Genomic DNA, 19406 nt, shown 5'->3' with positions numbered 1-19406 from the left:
TTGTGGCCGAAACGTCGTGAGAATTATTTTATCATGTTTTATTTTTATTATTTTATTATTTCCATTCTACGTGACTTTACCATCGGCCCACAGTTCGCTACAGCGGGGCGGCTCGTGGCGGCACGTGGCGGCTCGCGTGTCGGCGTGGGAACACAAGACAGCGAGTGGAGTTCGCGCTCGACAACAATATTCATCTCTTGCCCCCAATTCTATCTCCGTCGCGCCGCGAGAGAGAAGAATCCAATCGGAACTCTCGCCGCCTCCGTGTTGGGAGAGCGGCCCACGGAAGTGGATATCACAGAGCTGCTTCGGATCAATTCTTCAAGACCACGCACTGTCCCATCCGCTCTGCCACAGAGACTGATGGTTATCGCGTGACGGTCACAGCAATATTTATTAATTCCCAGAGCTGGAATTTAGCCAAAGTAAGTGCAGAGACACATTTAACGCGACTTTTTTTTCTTTCATTTGGTCTTTTTTGTTGTTGTGCGTGCATTTATAGAGTGACCGGGCTGAGACCATGGACTCGCTATACAGGGACTCCTCTAAGTACACACATTCAACTTGTGAACTTTCAGAGATACGAACAAACCTGTCCGTGTGTCCAGTTGCAGCTGTTCGGATCGAGCGGCGTAAGTTCAACCGCCACGCAATAGATGGCGGTGGTGGCATCTACATCTGCAGAACGTGAAGAACCAGTGTCATTTACATCTACAGAACATGAAGAATCAGTGGCATCTACATATGCAGAACATGAAGAACCAGTGGCATCTACAGAACACGAAGAGCCAGTGGCATCTACATCTGCAGAATGTGAAGAACCAGTGGCATTTACATCTGCAGAACATGAAGAACCAGTGGCATTTACATCTGCAGAACATGAAGAACCAGTGGCATCTACGTCTGCAGAACATGAAGAACCAATGGCATCTACATCTGCAGAACATGAAGAACCAGTGGCATCTACGTCTACAGAATGTGAAGAACCAGTGGCATTTACATCTACAGAACGTGACAAACCAGTGGTATCTACATCTGCAGAACATGAAGAACCAGTGGCATCTTTATCTACATGAGATTATACAACTTTTAATGCTATTTCCCGTGTTTAGTGTACATGCCATACAACATGTTTGGAATCTATAGGTGTGAAGTTAGGCTTGCGAACAAATCGAGGTCCGAACAGAATCCCTGTACTTGATACATCAATGTAAGTCGATAGGCTCTATGTTCGAGTCTGCCAGCCTCAATCTAATCCGGTGAGTCTCTATGTTAAGTGATTGGCGACCGGGCTGAGACCACATAACAAACTCACTACATCTTCTTGGTTCTTTTGGTAAAGTCACGTAGAAGGGAAATAATAAAATCATAAAAATAAAACATAATAAAATAATAAAATAACATTATATCATTATATAATACAATTTTATTATTTCCCTTCTACGTGACTTTACCGAAAGAACCAAGAAGATCAATCCCTGCAGTCACGAAAGCTTTAAATCGAAATTTAAATTCACTACAATCTTACTCTTAGGTTTTTCGGTAAGTAAATCTAGCTGTGACGGTCCTACCTGATGACGGAGACTTGTGTTGCCTCCGAAACGTCGTGATTTATTATTTTATTTCTATTATTATTTCTATTATTTTTTATTTTTTACCTACGTGACTTTACCGAAAAACCTAAGAGTATGAATCCTTGCAGTCACGAAAGCTTCAAATCTAGAATCACTACAATCTAGCAAAGCCGATTTAGTCAGAGTGCTTGTGCGGCTGGAACCCGGTCCTCAGTGGTGCTACCGCAGCGCTTCTGACCTCTGCGCTGCCACCCGACAGAGGCGTAGCTAGGGGGGGGGGCAGGGGGGTACATGTGTCCCCGGGCACCAAGGTAAAGGGGCGCCAAAATGAGGCTAACGACGTGACATTATAACTTATTGCGGCGGGCGCGGCAGCCTGAAACTACCGCACAAGTCTACACCTCAACCTAAGAGTTTATATATCCCGCCACACACAGCCTACATGTCATGTAATTACATTTTGGTTTGTAATTAAACGGGGGGGGGGGGGGGGCGCCAATTTTATAGTTCGTCCCCGGGCGCAAAATATCCTAGCTACGCCTTTGCCACCCGGTCACCTTTCCAGGAGCTTCCCATTGGATTTTTAGTGGGGGGGGGGCTAAAGGTCAATCGTTCACCTCCCCACAGTCTGCCAACTGCCCCCAAAGACAAAGATCCCCCCCCCCCCCGTATAGCCTTTACAGACTGTAGGGGCAAGTGCTGTTAGCGAGTGGCACCGATGAAGGCCCGCACGGCACACGAGGGGGTGGGTGGCGATGTTTACACACCGCACCAGGTATTCATTTGAGGCTGAGTTCACCTAGCGGAGGCCCAGGACCGGTTCAGATAATCGCCACTGGTGTAGGCCGTGAGCGGGAATCGAACTTCGGGTCGGCGGTGTTGCTTTTTGTTGATGACACCCGAATTTAGAGCTTTTTGGCTCACAGGGTAATTCAAAATAGACTATTACTCCTAACCATTGCACTATCGCCAACGTCCCCAACCCAGCCACCCCCTGCCCCCCTCTACTGCCCCCTCTTCTTGACGGCGCTGCCCTTGGGGCTCCGCTTGCGCGCCGATTTGGGGCTCGGCGCCGGCTGCGGTGCTCGGAGCGCCGCTTCCCGTGCCTCCTTCTCGGCGGCGTGGAGGCGCGCCGCCTCTTCCAGCCGCTCCACGAAGACGTCGCGGGGGGCCAGCGCCCTGCACCGCGCCTCGCGCACGGCCGCCTGCGCGGGAGAGGGGGGGGCAGGGGGCGGCACTAGCGATGAGACGGTGGCTCAATAGAGTACGGGGAGGCCGTGGGAGGGCACGCGGCGAATGAGCATCGGCCAGTCGTCTCGGTCAGTCGACCCCCGTAACACCTAGATCTGTCCCGTGAGCTCCTCGCCCAGCAGCGAGCCTCAAACATTTCACGTGACGGACTCAATGGGCAGCTGGCCTGGCACCGACGCCACGGTGACGAATGGCGGCTGTTGCGTTTGTTGTCGCTGCTGTTGGTGATGAGCAGCATTGCCGCCCCATTATTTGTGTTTGATAGCAGTGCGCTAACCAATGCTGCACACACACATAGACAAAGATCCCCCGTATAGCTTTAACAGACTTGGGGCAAGTGCTTTTAGCGAGCACCTATGAAGGCCGGCACGGCACACGAGGGGGTCGATGGCCAGCACCACGCCCGGCCTGCCTTTGTCTCCCCAGTGCTGACGTTTACACACTGCAGCAGGTACTCATTTGAGGCTGAGTCGACCTAGGGGAGGCCCAGGACCGGTTCGAGTTAATCGTCACTGGTGTCGGCCGTGAGCGGGAATCGAATTTGGGCCGTCGGGTTCGTAGCGCAGCGCCCGAAACACTACACTACCACTCCCCACACACAAAGACAAAGATCCCCTGTATAGCCGTAACAGACATTTGGGGCAAGTGATGTTAGCGAGTAGCACCTGCACACAGACAGAGAGACAGACAGGACGGGCACCTGCAGCTGCTCGTAAATCGTCGTCAGCCGAGCGGCGTCCTCTGCCCTCTCCTTGCGGCCCCTCTCCCTTCTCTCCAGCAGCTCCTCGCGCCTTTGACGGAATTGCCGGATCTCTTCTTCGGCGCGCTTCTGCTCCTCATCCTGCACCGTCGCCCGGTCCTTCACCGCGGCCTCCACACACGAGCCCCTGCACTCCCCCCAGCACCACCACCGCCCCCCAGAGTCGACGCATTAAACCTGACCCTGACCCTGACCTGGACTCTGACACAGCGTAAGTGGCCAACCGTGCTAATCGGAGGTCCAGGGGAAGGACAACAAACTAAACGCAACAACAAAGCAGTTCTAAAGAAATTAGTTTTTCAATCGAGATGATTGAAAAGTGCGCAGCTCCCAGTGGCTTCCGAATATCGCCAAGTGATGGAGTTTGGCAAAGAGAGTCGCTGTCACCGCAGTGACTGGAAACGCCACGAACGTTGCCGAACAAAACGCCGAACACCCGGCGCGCGGGGGCAAGAGTCAAGCGCGCAAAGAATGGATGAGCCACTCCGCACACGCGGGGCACCGCTGGCCCCCCTGGATGGTGCGACGCGTTGAATATCGACGCACCGCTCCGCCAAGCCGCTCATGCGTCGCTGGCCGCGGACGCAGCGCGAGATCGAAGGACCGTTGTGGTCGTTAACAATCGACGACTCTTCGGAGCGAGATCGAAGGACCGTTGGGGTCGTTAACATCGACGACTCCGCGGTGCGAGATCGAAGGACCGTTGGGGTCGTTAACAATCGACGACTCTTCGGAGCGAGAACGAAGGACCGTTGGGGTCGTTAACAATCGACGACTCTTCGGAGCGAGAACGAAGGACCGTTGGGGTCGTTAACAATCGACGACTCTTCGGAGCGAGAACGAAGGACCGTTGGGGTCGTTAACAATCGACGACTCTTCGGAGCGAGAACGAACGACCGTTGGGGTCGTTAACAATCGACAACTCCTCAGCGCAGACCTCTCTGCTGGCAACCGCTGGGATTCCAGGTTCCAATATTGGTAGCGGCCTACGGTAAAACTGCGTTCTCAAGCGCAGTGTGTTGGTCTCAGCCCAACCAGCAAAACAAACAAAAATCCTGATCTCATTCAATTTGATTCCGCGTTTAAGTTCCAGCCATGATAATAAACATATTAGTTTGATTGGCACACAACGATCGTTATTTCTCGTATGCTCAGCGGGCGGGATAGTGCTGCCCCAAACTGTGTATGGGTCAGAGGTCATCTGAAGGGTTTCTCAGAGGTGGCTCTGCGACGTCCGCTTCCGCGGGCCGTTCTCTCGCCCTGCGAGGAGACCCCGAACGGAGAGACCGCTAATCATTCCGTGCGATCCTCACCTGAAGAAGGGCGAGGGGTCGAAGGTCAGGCGAAGCGGCTCGGCAGGAGGCTCATCGCACGGCACGTCCGCCTCTTGCCCTCCGCTCTCGTCGGCTGAAATCACGGGTCACACGCGCGCGGGAGTCACAGCTCGACACCCTGACCCCGACTCCAACCCTAACCCGCAGAGTTGGCGCGTTAACTCCCAAGCACCGGCCCCGGCGCAGCCAAATGGCCCAACGGTGGCGCGTCCGCCACCCGTTGCAGAGGTGCGCGGTTCGAATCTGGCAGGCCGTCCTGGTTGTTACTGCGGTGACGGTGTGTACAAACCGTACAAATACTACACGCTGTCCGCTTCGCAATGGATGTGGAAGATTCCTTGAATCTGGCAGGCTGCCCTGGTTATTACTCATTGGTGGGGACATCACCGCTTAAAACGCAAACGTTCAGGTGTTCAGATGTCTCTATCTGCGAGGAAAGACGCAGGGGGGCTTCACGTCAGCCGGGTTTGTCTCCAAATATATTTCCGCACCCGGCACACCACATCCAGGATACCTCTGGGTATGGCTGTGGCTACTAGTGGTTACGTGCCGCCTACTGCAGTCCATCAACCGGCCCCGACAATATTCGTCGAGAAATTAATTGGCAAAAACGTGAAGCCTTTCCCCAGCTCTTCCATGAAACCCGAATATAAATCAGTCGCTCAGTCACGATCGTGCGTGCGTGTGTGTGTGTATTAATTAGCCGAGAGCGATCGTTCTCAGGGGCAGGTGACCACAACACAAGGCGCTCCAATTCCTCTCGATGACAGGGGGAGGGAAAACATAAAGCAAAGCCCTGTCTCTCACGGTTAAATTTTCATGGCTCTATTTGCATAAATATTCCCCTCGCCTGACATTTCAAACATTGCGAGGGTGACATTCAGTCCAGCGATTTGACACCTTTGGTGCGCACAGACAAAGGTGTCCCGCGTAGCCTTTAACATACTGCTGGGGCAAGTGCTGTCACCACCTGTGTAGGCCGCCGCGGCACACGAGGGGGTGGTGTGGCCAGGGCCACCCCCACACCGCACCAGGTACTAATTTAAGGCCGAGTCGACCTAGGGGAGGCCTTGGGCCGGTCCAAATTTTCACGCCACTACCTTATTGGTCATGAGTGGGAATCGAACTCGTGTCCCCCGGGTTTGCAAGTTCAGTGCAGCAGTAACCACGATGCACACTCGCCCCTGTCTGCAAGCACGCAAGGCAAAGTAGAAACCAAGTGAATGCTCCATCATGAATAAGAACAAACCACTGTTGATTATATGAAAAAAAAAACAAGAAGATTAAATCATAGTTCCTGAGCACGGGCCCAAAAGCTCCTAGATGATGTTGCCCGCAACAAAATAGCGCGATTAAAGTCTTAAGAGATTGCAGCGAATACGTTTCTTAAGTTGAGCAAAGCTGAAAGCACCTGGGAAAAGGGATGATGACGATGATGGGGAGGAGGGAATTCTAAATTGGAGCGGAGCGAGGGGAAGAAGCCGAAAGAGGAGTCATGTGACCTGCAGTGTGGTGAGTGGGAGGGGGAGTGGAGCGAATGGGAGCGGTGGCGTTGCGATTAGCGGCCGGGCGTGGTGCTGACCGCCCGCCACCTTGTGTACCGTGCCGGCCTTCATAGGTGCTCGCGAACAGTGCTTGCCCAAACAACCTGTTCAACGGGGGATCTTTGTGGTGGTCAGTTAGTTAGCTCACTGATCCCCAGCCACGGCTAACGTCGGTGGCGAGCGATATCTGACCCCGCCCCCCCCCCCCCCCCCCCCGGTGAGGGTGGCTGCGGTTGTTTGTACCGAGTGGCGCCGGCGTCACTTCTCCCGTGGGCGGTGGGGCCGGTGTCTGAGCGGCGCGCATCTTGTCCAGGAATTCCTGCCGAGACTTCAGCGCCTGTGGGTCGGGTGGCGGGGTGCGTGGCACACGCGCACGGCACGTGACGTGCAGTGCAGGCAAGAGGGCACGCAGGGGGGCTCACGTCAAGTACGGCACACACAGCACAAAGACAAAGACAACCCCCCCCCCCATAGCCTTTTAATAGACTATATTCTTTGGTTCTTTCGGTAAAGTCACGTAGGTAGAAAAAATAATACAAATAAAGTGAATATTCACGTAGATATAATTTTTTAAATAAAAATAAAGTGAATATTCATGTATATAGAAAAAATTATAATGGAAATAAAGTGAATATTCACGTAAATAAAAAAAATTATAATAAAACGAAAGGGAATATTCACGTAAATAGAAAAAAATTATAATAAAAAGAAAGTGAATATTCACGTATATAGAAAAAAAAATATTGAAAATAAAGTGAATATTCACGTATATAGAAAAAATTAAATTAAAGTGAATATTCACTTTCTACGTGACTTTACCAAAAGAACTAAAGAATATGAATTCCTGCAGTCACGAAAGTTTGAAGTCTAAATTTAATAGACTGTTGGTGCAAGTGCTGTTAGAGAGGTCGACACATCACACGAGGGGGTGGGTGGCCAACACCACGCCCGGCCACATTTGTCTCCCCAATGCTTGATATACAGACCTCACCAGGTGCTCATCTGAGGCTGGGTCGGCCTAGGGGAAGCCCAGAACTGGTTCAGATAAGTCGTCACTTCACTGGTGTTGGTCGTGAACGGGAATTGAACTTGGTCGATGGGTTCATAGCGCAACGTGCAAACCGCCACACATCATCACCATCACTACCACCATGCACTTTACTTGATCCCTTGCTCATGAGAATTCGGGGAGCTGTGTTCGTAGCGCAGCGCGCTAAGCTTGACACCACCGCTCCCGAAACACACAAGAACACACAGCACCACACGTACACCCGTGCCGCCCCCCCCCGTCACCTTGGCCGCCCTCCCGGGCTCGGCGAGCTCCCACGCGAGCTTGACGTGGCGGACGCCGTCGGCCCGGTCGGTGTCACGCCACAGCGCAAGCTGCTCCTCCGTCGCGTCGCTCAGCACGCGCAGCGTCCAGTGCGGGCGGCCCACCTCCAACGCAGGCTGGGCACCCGCCCACAAAGACAAAGATCTGTTAGCGAGCAGCAGCACCTACGAAGGCCGGCACTGCGGCACACGAGGGGGTGCCCGGCACCACGCCCGGCGTACGCACGGCGTACGAAGAGAGCGGTCACAAGCAATTAATTAATAAACATTCTACGGTCACGGGCGGGTAAAGCAACCCCAGTATTCTATCTCGGCAGCGCCGGCTCAGAGTCCACTAGCCCTCCGCGACCCCACGACCTCCCGATAGAGAACCACCCGCAGACAATACACCTCCCTGCGGGTTTGGCAACGGGACGCTGGACGGCAGGCTGAGCGGGATGCTGGAGGAAAGGCTGGACGGGACGCTGTACGGGAGACTGGATGGCACGCTGGACAGGAGGCACCGCGTGCCAGAGGTCGCAAACGGGTTTTGATTCCTTACCCGTACCCGTATCCGGCCGCACCAGGGTCGCAAATGGGTACCCGTACCCGTACCCGGCCGAGTACGGGTACTCGTACCCTACCCGAAATGAGTGACAACCGGTTACTCACCAGTGACTCACGGCCTACCCGGACCCGTACCAGGCCAAACCAGGGTCGCAAACGGCTACCCGTACCCGGCCGGGTACGGGTAGCCGGGTATCGGGTAGGGTACGGGTATCGGGTACCCGGTTGCGACCTCTGCCGCGTGCCTACCTGTGCGTCGGCCGGCGCGCCGCCCTGCTTGCCGCGGTCCTTGTCGCCAGCCCCTTTGCCGCCGCGTCCGTGTCGTCCTCGGGGTGGAACTGCCTCCGGCACCGGCGGCGCTCCCTCTCGGGGCATCTGCCTGCGCCACCGAGGCGGGCGCCTCCTCCGTGCCCGCCGGTTGCTCCTCCGGCTTCTCCACGACCACTGCAGACGAAAGCGACACGTGCGGGCGCGTCACGCGCGTGCCCACGTGTGGACAAAGATAAACGACACCCCCGCCCCCCCCCCCCCCCAACAAAGTAGATCGTAAAGAATTCCAATGAAACTTGAATGGGTTTTAGAAATACACGTGAGTTATCAAGTTCATCCATAACCCTCTAAATTGATCAGAAGCTGCATTGCCATCGACTGTTGTACAATCCGCAGAGCAGCGCCGTCTCTAAGAGCTGAAAGAACGTCTCTGATTGACTGGGAGAAAGTCAGAAGTGGCTGGAAAAAAGTTTCAGATGGCTGGGAGAAAGTCTCATATGGCTAGGACAAAGTATCAGATGGCTGGGAGAAAGTCTCAGAGCGCTAAAAGAAAGTCAGAGATGGCTGAGAGAAAGTGTCAAATGGCTGGGAGAAAGTCAGCAATGGCTGGGAAAAGTTTCAGATGGCTGGGAAAAAGTTTCAGATGGCTAAGAGATAATCTCAGATGGCTGGGAGGAAGTTTCAGATGGCTGGGAAAAGTGTCAGATGGCTAAGAGATAATCTCAGATGGCTGAGAGGAAGTTTCAGTTGGCTGGGAAAAGTGTCAGATGGCTAAGAGATAAGCTCAGATGTCTGGTAAGAAGAGAAGAAAACCGAATCAGAAACACCAGGGCAGATAATGAGAGGCTGACCTAAAAATAAGTGGCTCCAAGTGATCAGTTGGAATATTAAGGGCTGTGGTTCAGGACGATGTGGTTAATGGTCTGGTCGTTGTTTCTGCAATCACTTTCTTTGAATATCCTCTTGTGAACGTAGTTGTGTTTGTCAATGTAAGTGTGTGTGTGCGAGGCTGTGTTGGCTGGATCATGTAGCCCGCATGCCCAGCCACCACATGTCCAAGCAGCTTTTGTGTGCCTAAAGAGGACTAAATAAGTGCGGCATGGGCTACAGATTAGATAGGCTGATGGGGTACAGCAACATGTGGAGCTGAGTGAATTTGCCAATGATTGCTACCAGTGGTGTTAAGATCGCCCTCTATGAAGGAGGCTCGTGAAGGACGCTATTGGGCAGTTGGAGGCGGTCGCCCTCCAACAACAACGGAGGGCGGAGGAGCAAAGCTCACAACAACGAGCGGAGCGCCTTGCGGCTAAAGCAAAGAAAGTTGACGCAGTAGGGAGCACAGGCAGTGCATCTGTCAATCATCTCAGTCAGTCAACCCATGGCACCTGGATCAGTCACGTGACCTCTTGCCAGCAGTGAGCCTTCCACACTTCACGTGGCCTCGAGGTGCAAAGACAAAGATGCCGTGTATAGCCTTAACAAACTGTTGGGGCAAGTGCTGTTAGAGAGCACCTATGAAAGCCAGAAATGCACCACGCCCAGCCACCTTTGTTTCCCACGTGGCGATGTTTACGACACACCGCACCAGGTACTCATTCGACCTAGGAGAGGCCCAGAACCGCTTAAGATAATCGTCGCCGGTGTCGTCCGTGACCGGAAAACGAACTCGCGTTGCTGGGTTCATAGCACAAGCGCACGTACCGCTACACTACCACTTTCCATGTCACCACCACCACCACCACCATCATCATCATCACGACCATCATCAAGGTGCACCTAGCCTGGCACACACACTCACGCTTGAGCTCGGCGCGCTCCTTCTCGCGCAGCGTCTCCGCGAACGCGGCATCGTCCTCGCTGAGCGGCCACGAGTCGCGCAGCACCCGCATCTCCAGCACGTACACGAGCGCCGGCTACACACGCACACAAAGACAAACATCCCCCGTGTAGCCTGAACGGACTGTTGGGGCAAGTGCTGTTAGCGAGCACCTATGAAAGCCGGAAATGCACCACGCCCAGCCACCTTTGTCTCCCAAGTGGCGATGTTTACGACACACCGCACCAGGTACAGTGAGGGAAAAAAAGTATTTGATCCCCTGCTGATTTTGTACGTTTGCCCACTGACAAAGAAACGATCAGTCTATAATTTTAATGGTAGGTTTATTTGAACAGTGAGAGACAGAATAACAACAAAAAAATCCAGAAAAACGCATGTCAAAAATGTTACAAATTGATATGCATTTTAATGAGGGAAATAAGTATTTGACCCCTCTGCAAAACATGACTTAGTACTTGGTGGCACAACCCTTGTTGGCAATCACAGAGGTCAGACGTTTCTTGTAGTTGGCCACCAGGCTTGCACACATCTCAGGAGGGATTTTGTCCCACTCCTCTTTGCAGATCTTCTCCAAGTCATTAAAGTTTCGAGGCTGATGTTTGGCGTAGAGCCTGAACGGACTGTTGGGGCAAGTGCTGTTAGCGAGCACCTATGAAGGCGGGAACGGCACATGAAGGGGAAAACACGCATAACCGAGTTTGACTCCCAAGTGGCGATATTTACGCATCGTACCAGGTACTCATTTGATGCTGAGTCGACCTACGGGAAGACCAGGACCAGTTAAAATAATCGTCACCGGTGTTGGCCGTGAGCGGGAATTGAACTCGGGTCGCCGGGTTCGTAGCGCAGCGCTAACTGCGATACTACCGCTACAACAACGACAACAACCGCAATTCACCACTAAGTGGCGGTGACGTCACCACGGCACTTGTGCCAGGCTATGTGCACGTTGAGGCCACGTGAAGAGTTGAAAGCCCGCTGGCAGGTCACGGGGCAGACCAAGCAGGTGCCACAAGTCGGCTGACTGAGATGAGTGGCCGATGCGCCACCTGTGCCCCCTACCGTGCCAACTTCCTGTGCTTTAGCCACTCGGCATTCCGCTCATTGTTGTGAGCGTCGCTCACAACTGCCCAGTAGCATCCTTCATGAGCCTCCTCCACAGAGGCTGATCTTGACACTGCTGGTACCAGTCATCGGCAAGTCCACTCAGCTCCACATCCTCCTGTACGACATCACTTCCATCTCTTCTCCAGCCCGTGCCGCGCCCGTTTAGCCCTCTCTATCCGGCTGAACAAAAGTTGTTTAGGCATGCGGTGGCTGGGCATGCGGGCTACATGACCCAGCCAACGCAGCCTTGCCTGCCGGAGGAGCTCACCGATGGGACTTTGTCCAGATCTTTCAAGGATTTGTGAGCTCCTCACATAATCCAGCCTGGTTAAACCCAGGATGGATCGTAGGCAGGCCAACCTAAATGATTCTAACCGGCGAAGATGTTCCATTAGGGGGGTCCACGTTTCGCAACCGTAGAAAAGGGAGGGCATGATTGTGGCCGAGAAGACCTGAAGCTTTGTGCGGAGTGACAGACCAGGTAGCTTCCACACAGCTTTACGCAACCAATGAACAGATAATGCCGCTCGACTGATTCAAAGTGAGACATCTGCTGTCAAACCGGAGCCGGTCATAAGCACACACTACCGCTCCCCACATGCACACACAACACACGCACACATGCATGCACACACGCACTACACACACGCACACGCGCACACACACACGTACACACACACGTGTACACACACACACGCACACATACACACATGGTGCACACGCGCACACACACGCGCACACACAGAGCACACACACACACACACATGGTGCACACGCACACACACACCTGCGCACACACACAACAAAGATCCCCTCCCCGTATAGCCTTTTAACAGACTGGCGGGGCAAGTGCTGTTAAAACTCAACGATAAATTATTTAAATTTTACCAGGTAAGGCTCACTGGGCTATATGTAGATCTTTTTTTCACAAGCGACCAGGCCGCATATGATCGCTCAACAAAGTGGCTCATCGTGTGGAAAATCCATTACATGTATTCCCATTGATTGTGTATACATTGTCCAGGCCACAATGCTCTTCACCAAAAATTATATCGTAACCAATTTCATCCCGAGCGTTGCTATCAGTGTAATGTCACCACGTGACGGCAGCCCATCCGAGTGCTATCTAGGCTCAACCCCCGCTAAGCTTCTGAGACCGGGCGAGATCGGCCAGAGAGCCGTACGCGCAAATATCCGCGCCGAGACAGGAAGACAAGAGGTGAACTGCCAAGAGCGGTGGGGAAGGTGCAACGGGAAGCCGCCGTTATTGCCACCGCCGGTTCCGTCCGTGCGCTTTCTCTCTCTCTCACTCCGCGGCCTCCGCGCGACCCTCTCCCGCCACTCACCTGCTCCGGCTCAACTCGCAGCGTCTCCGGAGCTGCCAAGGGTCTGAGTTCGAGCCTCCGCTTCGACCTGTGGGGGCGCGGGAGCCAGGCCGCTGGGGGGCCGCGATGTCGTCGTGGACGACGACGTTGACGACAGCCGCCGTCGCCCTTCCCGTCTTCTGCCCGCCGCCGGACTTCCTGGCGGGCGGCGGCGCCGGGTTCGCGGGGGTTGGAGACTTGGCACCGCTGTTTGTGCCGGTGCTGGCCGGAGCTATCACGGAAGTGGTGGCGTGCGGGGAGGGGGAGATGGGGTGAGTGGTATTACGGACCAGCGATGTCGTATTAGCTGCTTGTTGTGGAGGTTCGCGGTTGGAATATATGTAAGTTTCGATGTAAAGCTTTCGTGACTGCAGGGATTCATCTTCTTGGTTCTTTCGGTAAAGTCACGTAGAATGGAAATAATAAAATAATAAAATAAAACATAATAAAATAATTCTCACGACGTTTCGGCCACCTGAGGACGGCTGCTTGCATTGTGGCCGAAACGTCGTGAGAATTATTTAATTGTGTTTTATTGTATTATTTCATTATTTCCCTTCTACGTGACTTTACCGAAAGAACCAAGAAGATATATGTAATTTATTATTATTATTTTTTACTGGGTAAGGCCCACCGAGCTATGCAGCTCTTTTTCAGAAGCGACCTGGCCACAAATGATAGTGCAACGAAGTGGTTTATCACGTGGAAATGTATAGCATCCAAATACTAAGTGTGGAGGGAAAAATACACGCGGCCGCGGGGAGAGAGAGACACCGCAAACTCCAAATATACAGCAGGCATCAGGGTCGGGATCGAACCCACGACCTGCTGTAGACCAGGCGAGGTAGTTACATCTTGGCACCGCGTCGCTCCTTAACGGAACAATCACGCTCTGCCTGCGTCATTCGTAAAAGAGTGGGACATGGCGTGCCCGGTGACACGGGTCAAAACATCACACCGGCAAACGCTCCAATGGGGATCACGCATGATAGCAGTGATCATCGCCCCCCCTACTCGCCAACTGCTGCCACGTTTGCAGGCCAGGTGCCACGTTTCATTTGTGCTGCACAAAGGTGGCGGTGGCGGGGGTGCCCTTCTGGTGACGCGAGATGTACGGCGGTTGTCGCGCGGAGGAGGAGGAGGGCGGCTCCATCAAAGACCGAAATCATCGTCGCCGTCGTTATGACGACGACGACGACTTCTATTCATACACCACCCGTCTCGGAGGGGCGACGCAAGGAGACACGTTGCTGAAGGGGACGCCACTCGCGACCGCTCGCCGCCGAGTGATTTGCCCGAGTGTTGACGGACGTCGTGACAAACGACACTATTTTAGGATTATCTTGGCAGGGCAGTGTGCTGCATCGAAAAAATAAATAAACGAATGATAGTAATTAATACTTTTTAAACATTGCAGATATCCGAGGGGAGGTGCAGAGGTGTTGCGGTGGTTAATGACCGCACTGCACTGTAAACGCAGCGAGTGATATCACATGTGATGTATGTGTGTGTGTATGTGTGAGTGTTACGAAACCCAACTACCCGAGTTTGATTCCCACTCGCGGACAACACCAGTGACGATTATTTACACGCGCCTCCCCTAGGTCGACTCAGCCTCAACTCACTACCTGGTGCAGTGTGTAAACATCGCCACGAGGGAGACAAAGGCGGCAGGGTGAGGTGTTGGCGACCCAGCCCCTCGTGTGCTGTGCCAGCCTTCATAGGTGCCCGCTAATAGCACTTGCCCCAACAGTCTGTTCAGGCTATACGTGGGATCTTTGTCTTTGTAAGTGGGTGGGGAGCAGTGGCATAGTGGTTAGCACACTGTGCAATGAACCAGCCAAATGAGTTGCAACACCGCTCATGGCTAACATCAGCGGCGAGTGTTACCTAAACCCGTCCTCAGGCTCTGCGCACTTCACCAACCCGCACTGACCAGCATGGTGAAGTATGGTCAAACGACATGCATGACTGGCACACTCTGCTGCCCATGACGTAGCCCCACGGCCGATGACCCCTACCCAAGCATCATCCAGGTTCAACCTCGCTTAACGCCCGAGATATGACCAGGCCAGGTGCATTCTGGGCAATTTGAAAGTGCTCATCTCCTGTTTCACAGCCTTGAGCCAGTTCACCACGGAAATTCTACATTCCCATGGCAGGGGTGAATCTATCCAGAAGACAAGCACCGTTGACCTCTCAACAAAGTGGTACTAACTTTATCGACCCACACGATTTGAACCTGCGGCCCTTCCGTTTGGCGAGTCGCTCGCTCTCCCGCTGCGATGCACGGCACAGGGCACCGGGCCAAGCGCGGCCTCCCCTAATGCGCTGGCCTGCCCGGCTTGTCGATCGATCGGCAAGGAGCGAGCGTGCACGGGGCGCCCGGGCCCGGCCTTTTAATTTTACAAAACCGCACAGAGTTAGCTCTCGCGATCGAGACGCTTGCAAGACAGCCGCGTTCTAACGTAAAGTAATGGGTTTAATCACTCGGAATGTTGCTTTCGTTGCCTTGCGGCGGGGGGGGGGGGGGGGTAGGCTGGCTAGTGGAGAAAAATGATTACGGCTTTTCTACCGCTTGGAGGAGACCTTTTAAAGAGCCGGTGATAATTGAAAATCGGTGCGGCGGGCACCCGGCAGGAATTGGCCTTTAGCGCAGCCTCGCGGGCTGGACCACTGCCGTGGGTCTCTGGGGTCGTGCCGTACGGCTCTCCCGTGTGCCGCTCGCTCTGGGTGTGTTCTGCCACGCGATGTCCGACGTTCCGCTCCGCGTGCCGGGAGCCGCTTCCGCTCCATTTCCGCGACATGGGAGCGGTACGGCCCGACAGCGCGTTGGAGTACAACCGCGAGCGAGCTCATGGAAGCCGACCGAAGCTTCTGATTTGCATTTCCCTGTCCGAGCGTGAATCGGTTACTGACGGAGACCCCGGCACGTGCAGCGAAACGTCGGACAACATGCTGAAACCGGTGTAGACTGGTTTAAATAGGGTAGAAAAATACGCCCTCCGCTGAATCGAATCACCCGTAGACTGCGCGAATGTCATCAGATCCCGGAAGCTAAGCAATGGCTGGGCCTTGATAGCCCCTCGAACGGGGAGACCGTCATGCATAGCAGCGTGTGATCACACACTTGCCGTGAGCATCGCGATGCCACGCACTTGCTCGCCAGGAGATGCCAGTGGACCAAACGTGGACTCCACCCGTTCGATTCGTACGGGACAGAGCGTTGAGCCCTCACGCGCGCGGATATTCTGGCTGAAAACATCTCGATATGCAGAGGACTGCAGAGCTCGGGTGAATTTTTGGTCGCGCCTTCCCACTTGTCCGTCCTCACATCCCTCTAAGAGTTTTTTTTTGGGGGTTTAGATCGCATTAGTGTGTGTCGTGAACCCACCGCCACCCGACACACCCAATTGGCAAGGTTTTATCAAGTAAACAAATCGTGTCAATTAGTTACTACTTCACCACGCCGGATTCGTTGGAGAGTAAACCCGCGACAGTTACGATTCGAGTACAATGTGACGTTTCTTTGGTTTGCTGCAGCTCCTTACTATTAAAATTCCCTTCCCATTATTACTGCTAACCCTACTTCCTCCCTTTGTTGCTGCTAATCCTACATAATGCACGGGCATAGTATGACTTTGAGACCCCCCCCCCCCACACTTCCTACGCATTCCACAAGTAGTGACTAATCCCATATCTGCATTATCCATAAATATGCTAAATTCCTCTGTTGATATGCAAATTCATTTGTCAAGGCGCCCTTTCTCCTCTAACTCAGCTTAAATATACGCTGCCAAGCATGGTGGTGCTCATTCAGACGCTGTCTTTCCGACAGACCTGTTCTTCACCTGATGACGGCCGCTTGCGTTGTGGCCGAAACGTCGTGAGAATTGTATTTTACTATGTTTTATCTTTATCATTTTGTTATTTCCCTTCTACGTGACTTTACCGAAAGAACCAAGAAGACGTTTCTCTGGTGATTACAACAACCAGCTGGAAATGAGTCTGCTCACTTGCCCCCCTCCCCCTCTCCCCCTCCCCCCCTCTCGGTGCGTGCCCACGCGCGCCGTCTCACCGAGCTGGGTGGCCGAGCGGCGCCGGGCTCCCCGCAGCGCCACCGCGACGATGGTGGCGTCACCGCGGCCCGTGGCACTCGCCACCATCCTCTCACCCTCCAGCAGCTCCAGCGAGAGGCGAGCGCTCGCCAGCGACGCGTGCACGCGCAGAGACACCAGCTGGTCCACGCTCACTTTCATGCGGTACCTGTGTGAGTGCGTGCGTGCGTGTGTTCGCGCGCAAACGGCGGTGGATGCAAGTGGTGAGCGCGCTGCGCTACGAACCCGGCGGCACGAGTTCGGTTACCGCTCACGTATGCCGACACTGGTGGCGATTATCTGACAAGGGCAAAGATCCCCCGTATAGCCTTAACAGACTGTTGGGGCAAGTGCTGTCAGCGAGCACCTTTAAAGGCTGGAACGGCACATGCCCGGCCGCCTTTGTCTCCCCAGTGGCGATGTTTAGACACCGCACCAGGGACTCATTTTAGGCTGGGTCGCCCTAGGGGAAGCCCAGGATCGGTTAAGATTATCATCACCGCCGTTAGCGGTGTACGGGAATCGAACCCGGGTCGCCGGGTTTTGCAGCGCAGCCCGCTAAACCACAACACGCGCGCAAACACACGAAAACACACGCGGGGTCGCCTCGACCTCTGACCTCATGGCAAGCCCCTGCTCGCCGGGGACGTGGTATCTCCGAACGTCGCGGGCGGCGAAGGCGACGGCGATCGGCTCGCGCTCGGGCACGGGCAGCGCGCCGCCGGAGCCCACGATGCGCAGGAGCCAGCGCCCGCCCCCGCCCACGGGGGACTCCCCGCTCTCCGCGTCGCCCACAAACGTGTAGCCGCTCTGATCGGGAACACGGTGGGGGGGGGGTGGGGTGGGCGGCATTGGTTGCTGTCCGTGGCGTCTAGGCAGGCATTGTGGGAGTATTCAAATGCATTTCATGCACGTGATATACTTCGGCGTGAGAACAGGACAAAGAGAAGGATCCCCCGTATAGCCTGAACAGACTTTGGGGCAAGTGCTGTTAGCGAGTACCTATGAGAAAGGCACGGCACACGAGGGGGTGGGTGGCCAGCACCATGTCCAGCCGCCTTCGTCTCCTTTGTGGCAATGTTTACACGCTGCAGCAGGTGCTCATTTAAGGCTGGGTTGACCTATACGAGGCCCAGGACCGGTCGGTTCAGATATCATCAAACTCGCGAACCCGGCTCAACGTTGTGGCACGTCCCATCTGCGACGTCACCTATGCCCGCGCGTCAGTTAGGAAGCCAGCCAGCCAGAAATAAACTATTTTCCTCGTCGACTACGATACAGCCACAGCGTCAATCAGGGCGACCCGCTGGATTTGAACTGCGAATATCTGTTACACGTGCCGAATACGCTGCCGCTAGGCGATGCCACGGTCCCAGTGTTAGAACCCTGTGTATCCCTTGCATATCTCCTGTGTATCCCCTGCGTATCCTATTTATCCCCTGTGCATCCCCCGCTGCATATCCCCCGCTGCGTCACCTTGTTGGGAGCGAACACAGCCGGCCTGACCAGGCAGCGGGGGCCGCCACGTCCGCTGCGGTGCAGCAGTCGCCCCGTGTCGTTGTCGACGATGTGGAGGGATGAGCGCGGAGCGGGCGAGTGGAGCTCCGCGGAGAGGCGAGTCTCCTCGGGCACGCGGAACACCGCCCTGCGCGCCGCGTCGCACCGCACACCCCATTATCCGTGTTTCACCGTCGTCCGTGGACAATCCACTGCTGGGTGAAGGCGCGGTTAGCGATGCACAGGAGGCCATGGGATCGAACCCGACCGTTACGCCTGCACATGTGGAGTCTGCATGTTCTCCCCGGATCCTCCGGTTTTTCACCTCCACATTTATCAACGCGCATTTAGAGCAATCTGGCTGCAACAACGATAAGCCACTCGGTCGACCTGTCATTTGTGGCCGGGTCGATTCAGCAAAAGGTCTACACAGCTTAGTGGACCTCACCTGGTTTAGCTAAATAGTTTAACGATCGCTCACCTGAACAGCAGGAACCAGGAGTGGGGCGGCTGGTCCGAGCAGCTGCCCGAGTAGTCGGCGAAGGACGCTCGGCTCCCCTCGTCGGCGGCGAACGGGAAGCGCCCCAGCAGCCGAGCGTCTTGCGTCAGCACGTGCCTGTAACTCGCAAGCGGGGCGACGGGCAGGCCGGTGATGGCTCCGATGCGTTACCGGTCGCGGGGGTGGGGGTGGGGAGAGGTGGGGTTGTACCGCGTGTTGTTCGGCACGATGTCCGACGTTTCGGCGCGCGTCCGTGAAGAGCCTCTCGGCACGTCGGGCATCGTGAGCGACGGCACGCAGGCACAACCCATTCTGCGCGTGGTCATCGCCCGCCCAGGCCCTATCCAGGCTCAAGCCCGCTTGGTTTCCACTTCCGGCTTTCGGGATCCGAGAG

The 19406-nt window shown here is 54.7% G+C and overlaps 1 protein-coding gene across 1 annotated transcript in view; it reads right to left on the bottom strand.

Annotated features, from left to right (window-relative positions):
- Nucleotides 1-442: 442 nt before the first annotated feature.
- LOC133351332 (androglobin-like) overlaps nucleotides 443-19406 on the bottom strand; it is a 60806-nt gene continuing 41842 nt past the window's right edge. The window contains exons 10-21 of the mRNA XM_061566441.1: nucleotides 18995-19129; nucleotides 18493-18661; nucleotides 17636-17826; nucleotides 16998-17185; nucleotides 12902-13151; nucleotides 10410-10524; nucleotides 8591-8785; nucleotides 7757-7912; nucleotides 6707-6800; nucleotides 4899-4992; nucleotides 3526-3712; nucleotides 443-2779 (exon numbers count right to left, since the gene is read on the bottom strand). Coding sequence (XP_061422425.1) covers nucleotides 2579-2779; nucleotides 3526-3712; nucleotides 4899-4992; nucleotides 6707-6800; nucleotides 7757-7912; nucleotides 8591-8785; nucleotides 10410-10524; nucleotides 12902-13151; nucleotides 16998-17185; nucleotides 17636-17826; nucleotides 18493-18661; nucleotides 18995-19129 — 1975 coding nt within the window. The 3' untranslated portion in view covers nucleotides 443-2578. The remainder of the gene's footprint in view (nucleotides 2780-3525; nucleotides 3713-4898; nucleotides 4993-6706; nucleotides 6801-7756; nucleotides 7913-8590; nucleotides 8786-10409; nucleotides 10525-12901; nucleotides 13152-16997; nucleotides 17186-17635; nucleotides 17827-18492; nucleotides 18662-18994; nucleotides 19130-19406) is intronic.

The sequence above is a fragment of the Lethenteron reissneri genome, chromosome 5 (assembly GCF_015708825.2).
Source record: "Lethenteron reissneri isolate LAM-NWPU_2019-01 chromosome 5, ASM1570882v1, whole genome shotgun sequence".
In the NCBI taxonomy this organism is placed as follows: domain Eukaryota; kingdom Metazoa; phylum Chordata; class Hyperoartia; order Petromyzontiformes; family Petromyzontidae; genus Lethenteron; species Lethenteron reissneri.
The sequence above is the reverse complement of the archived record's forward strand: the minus strand, read 5'-3'. Positions and strand labels throughout refer to the sequence as shown.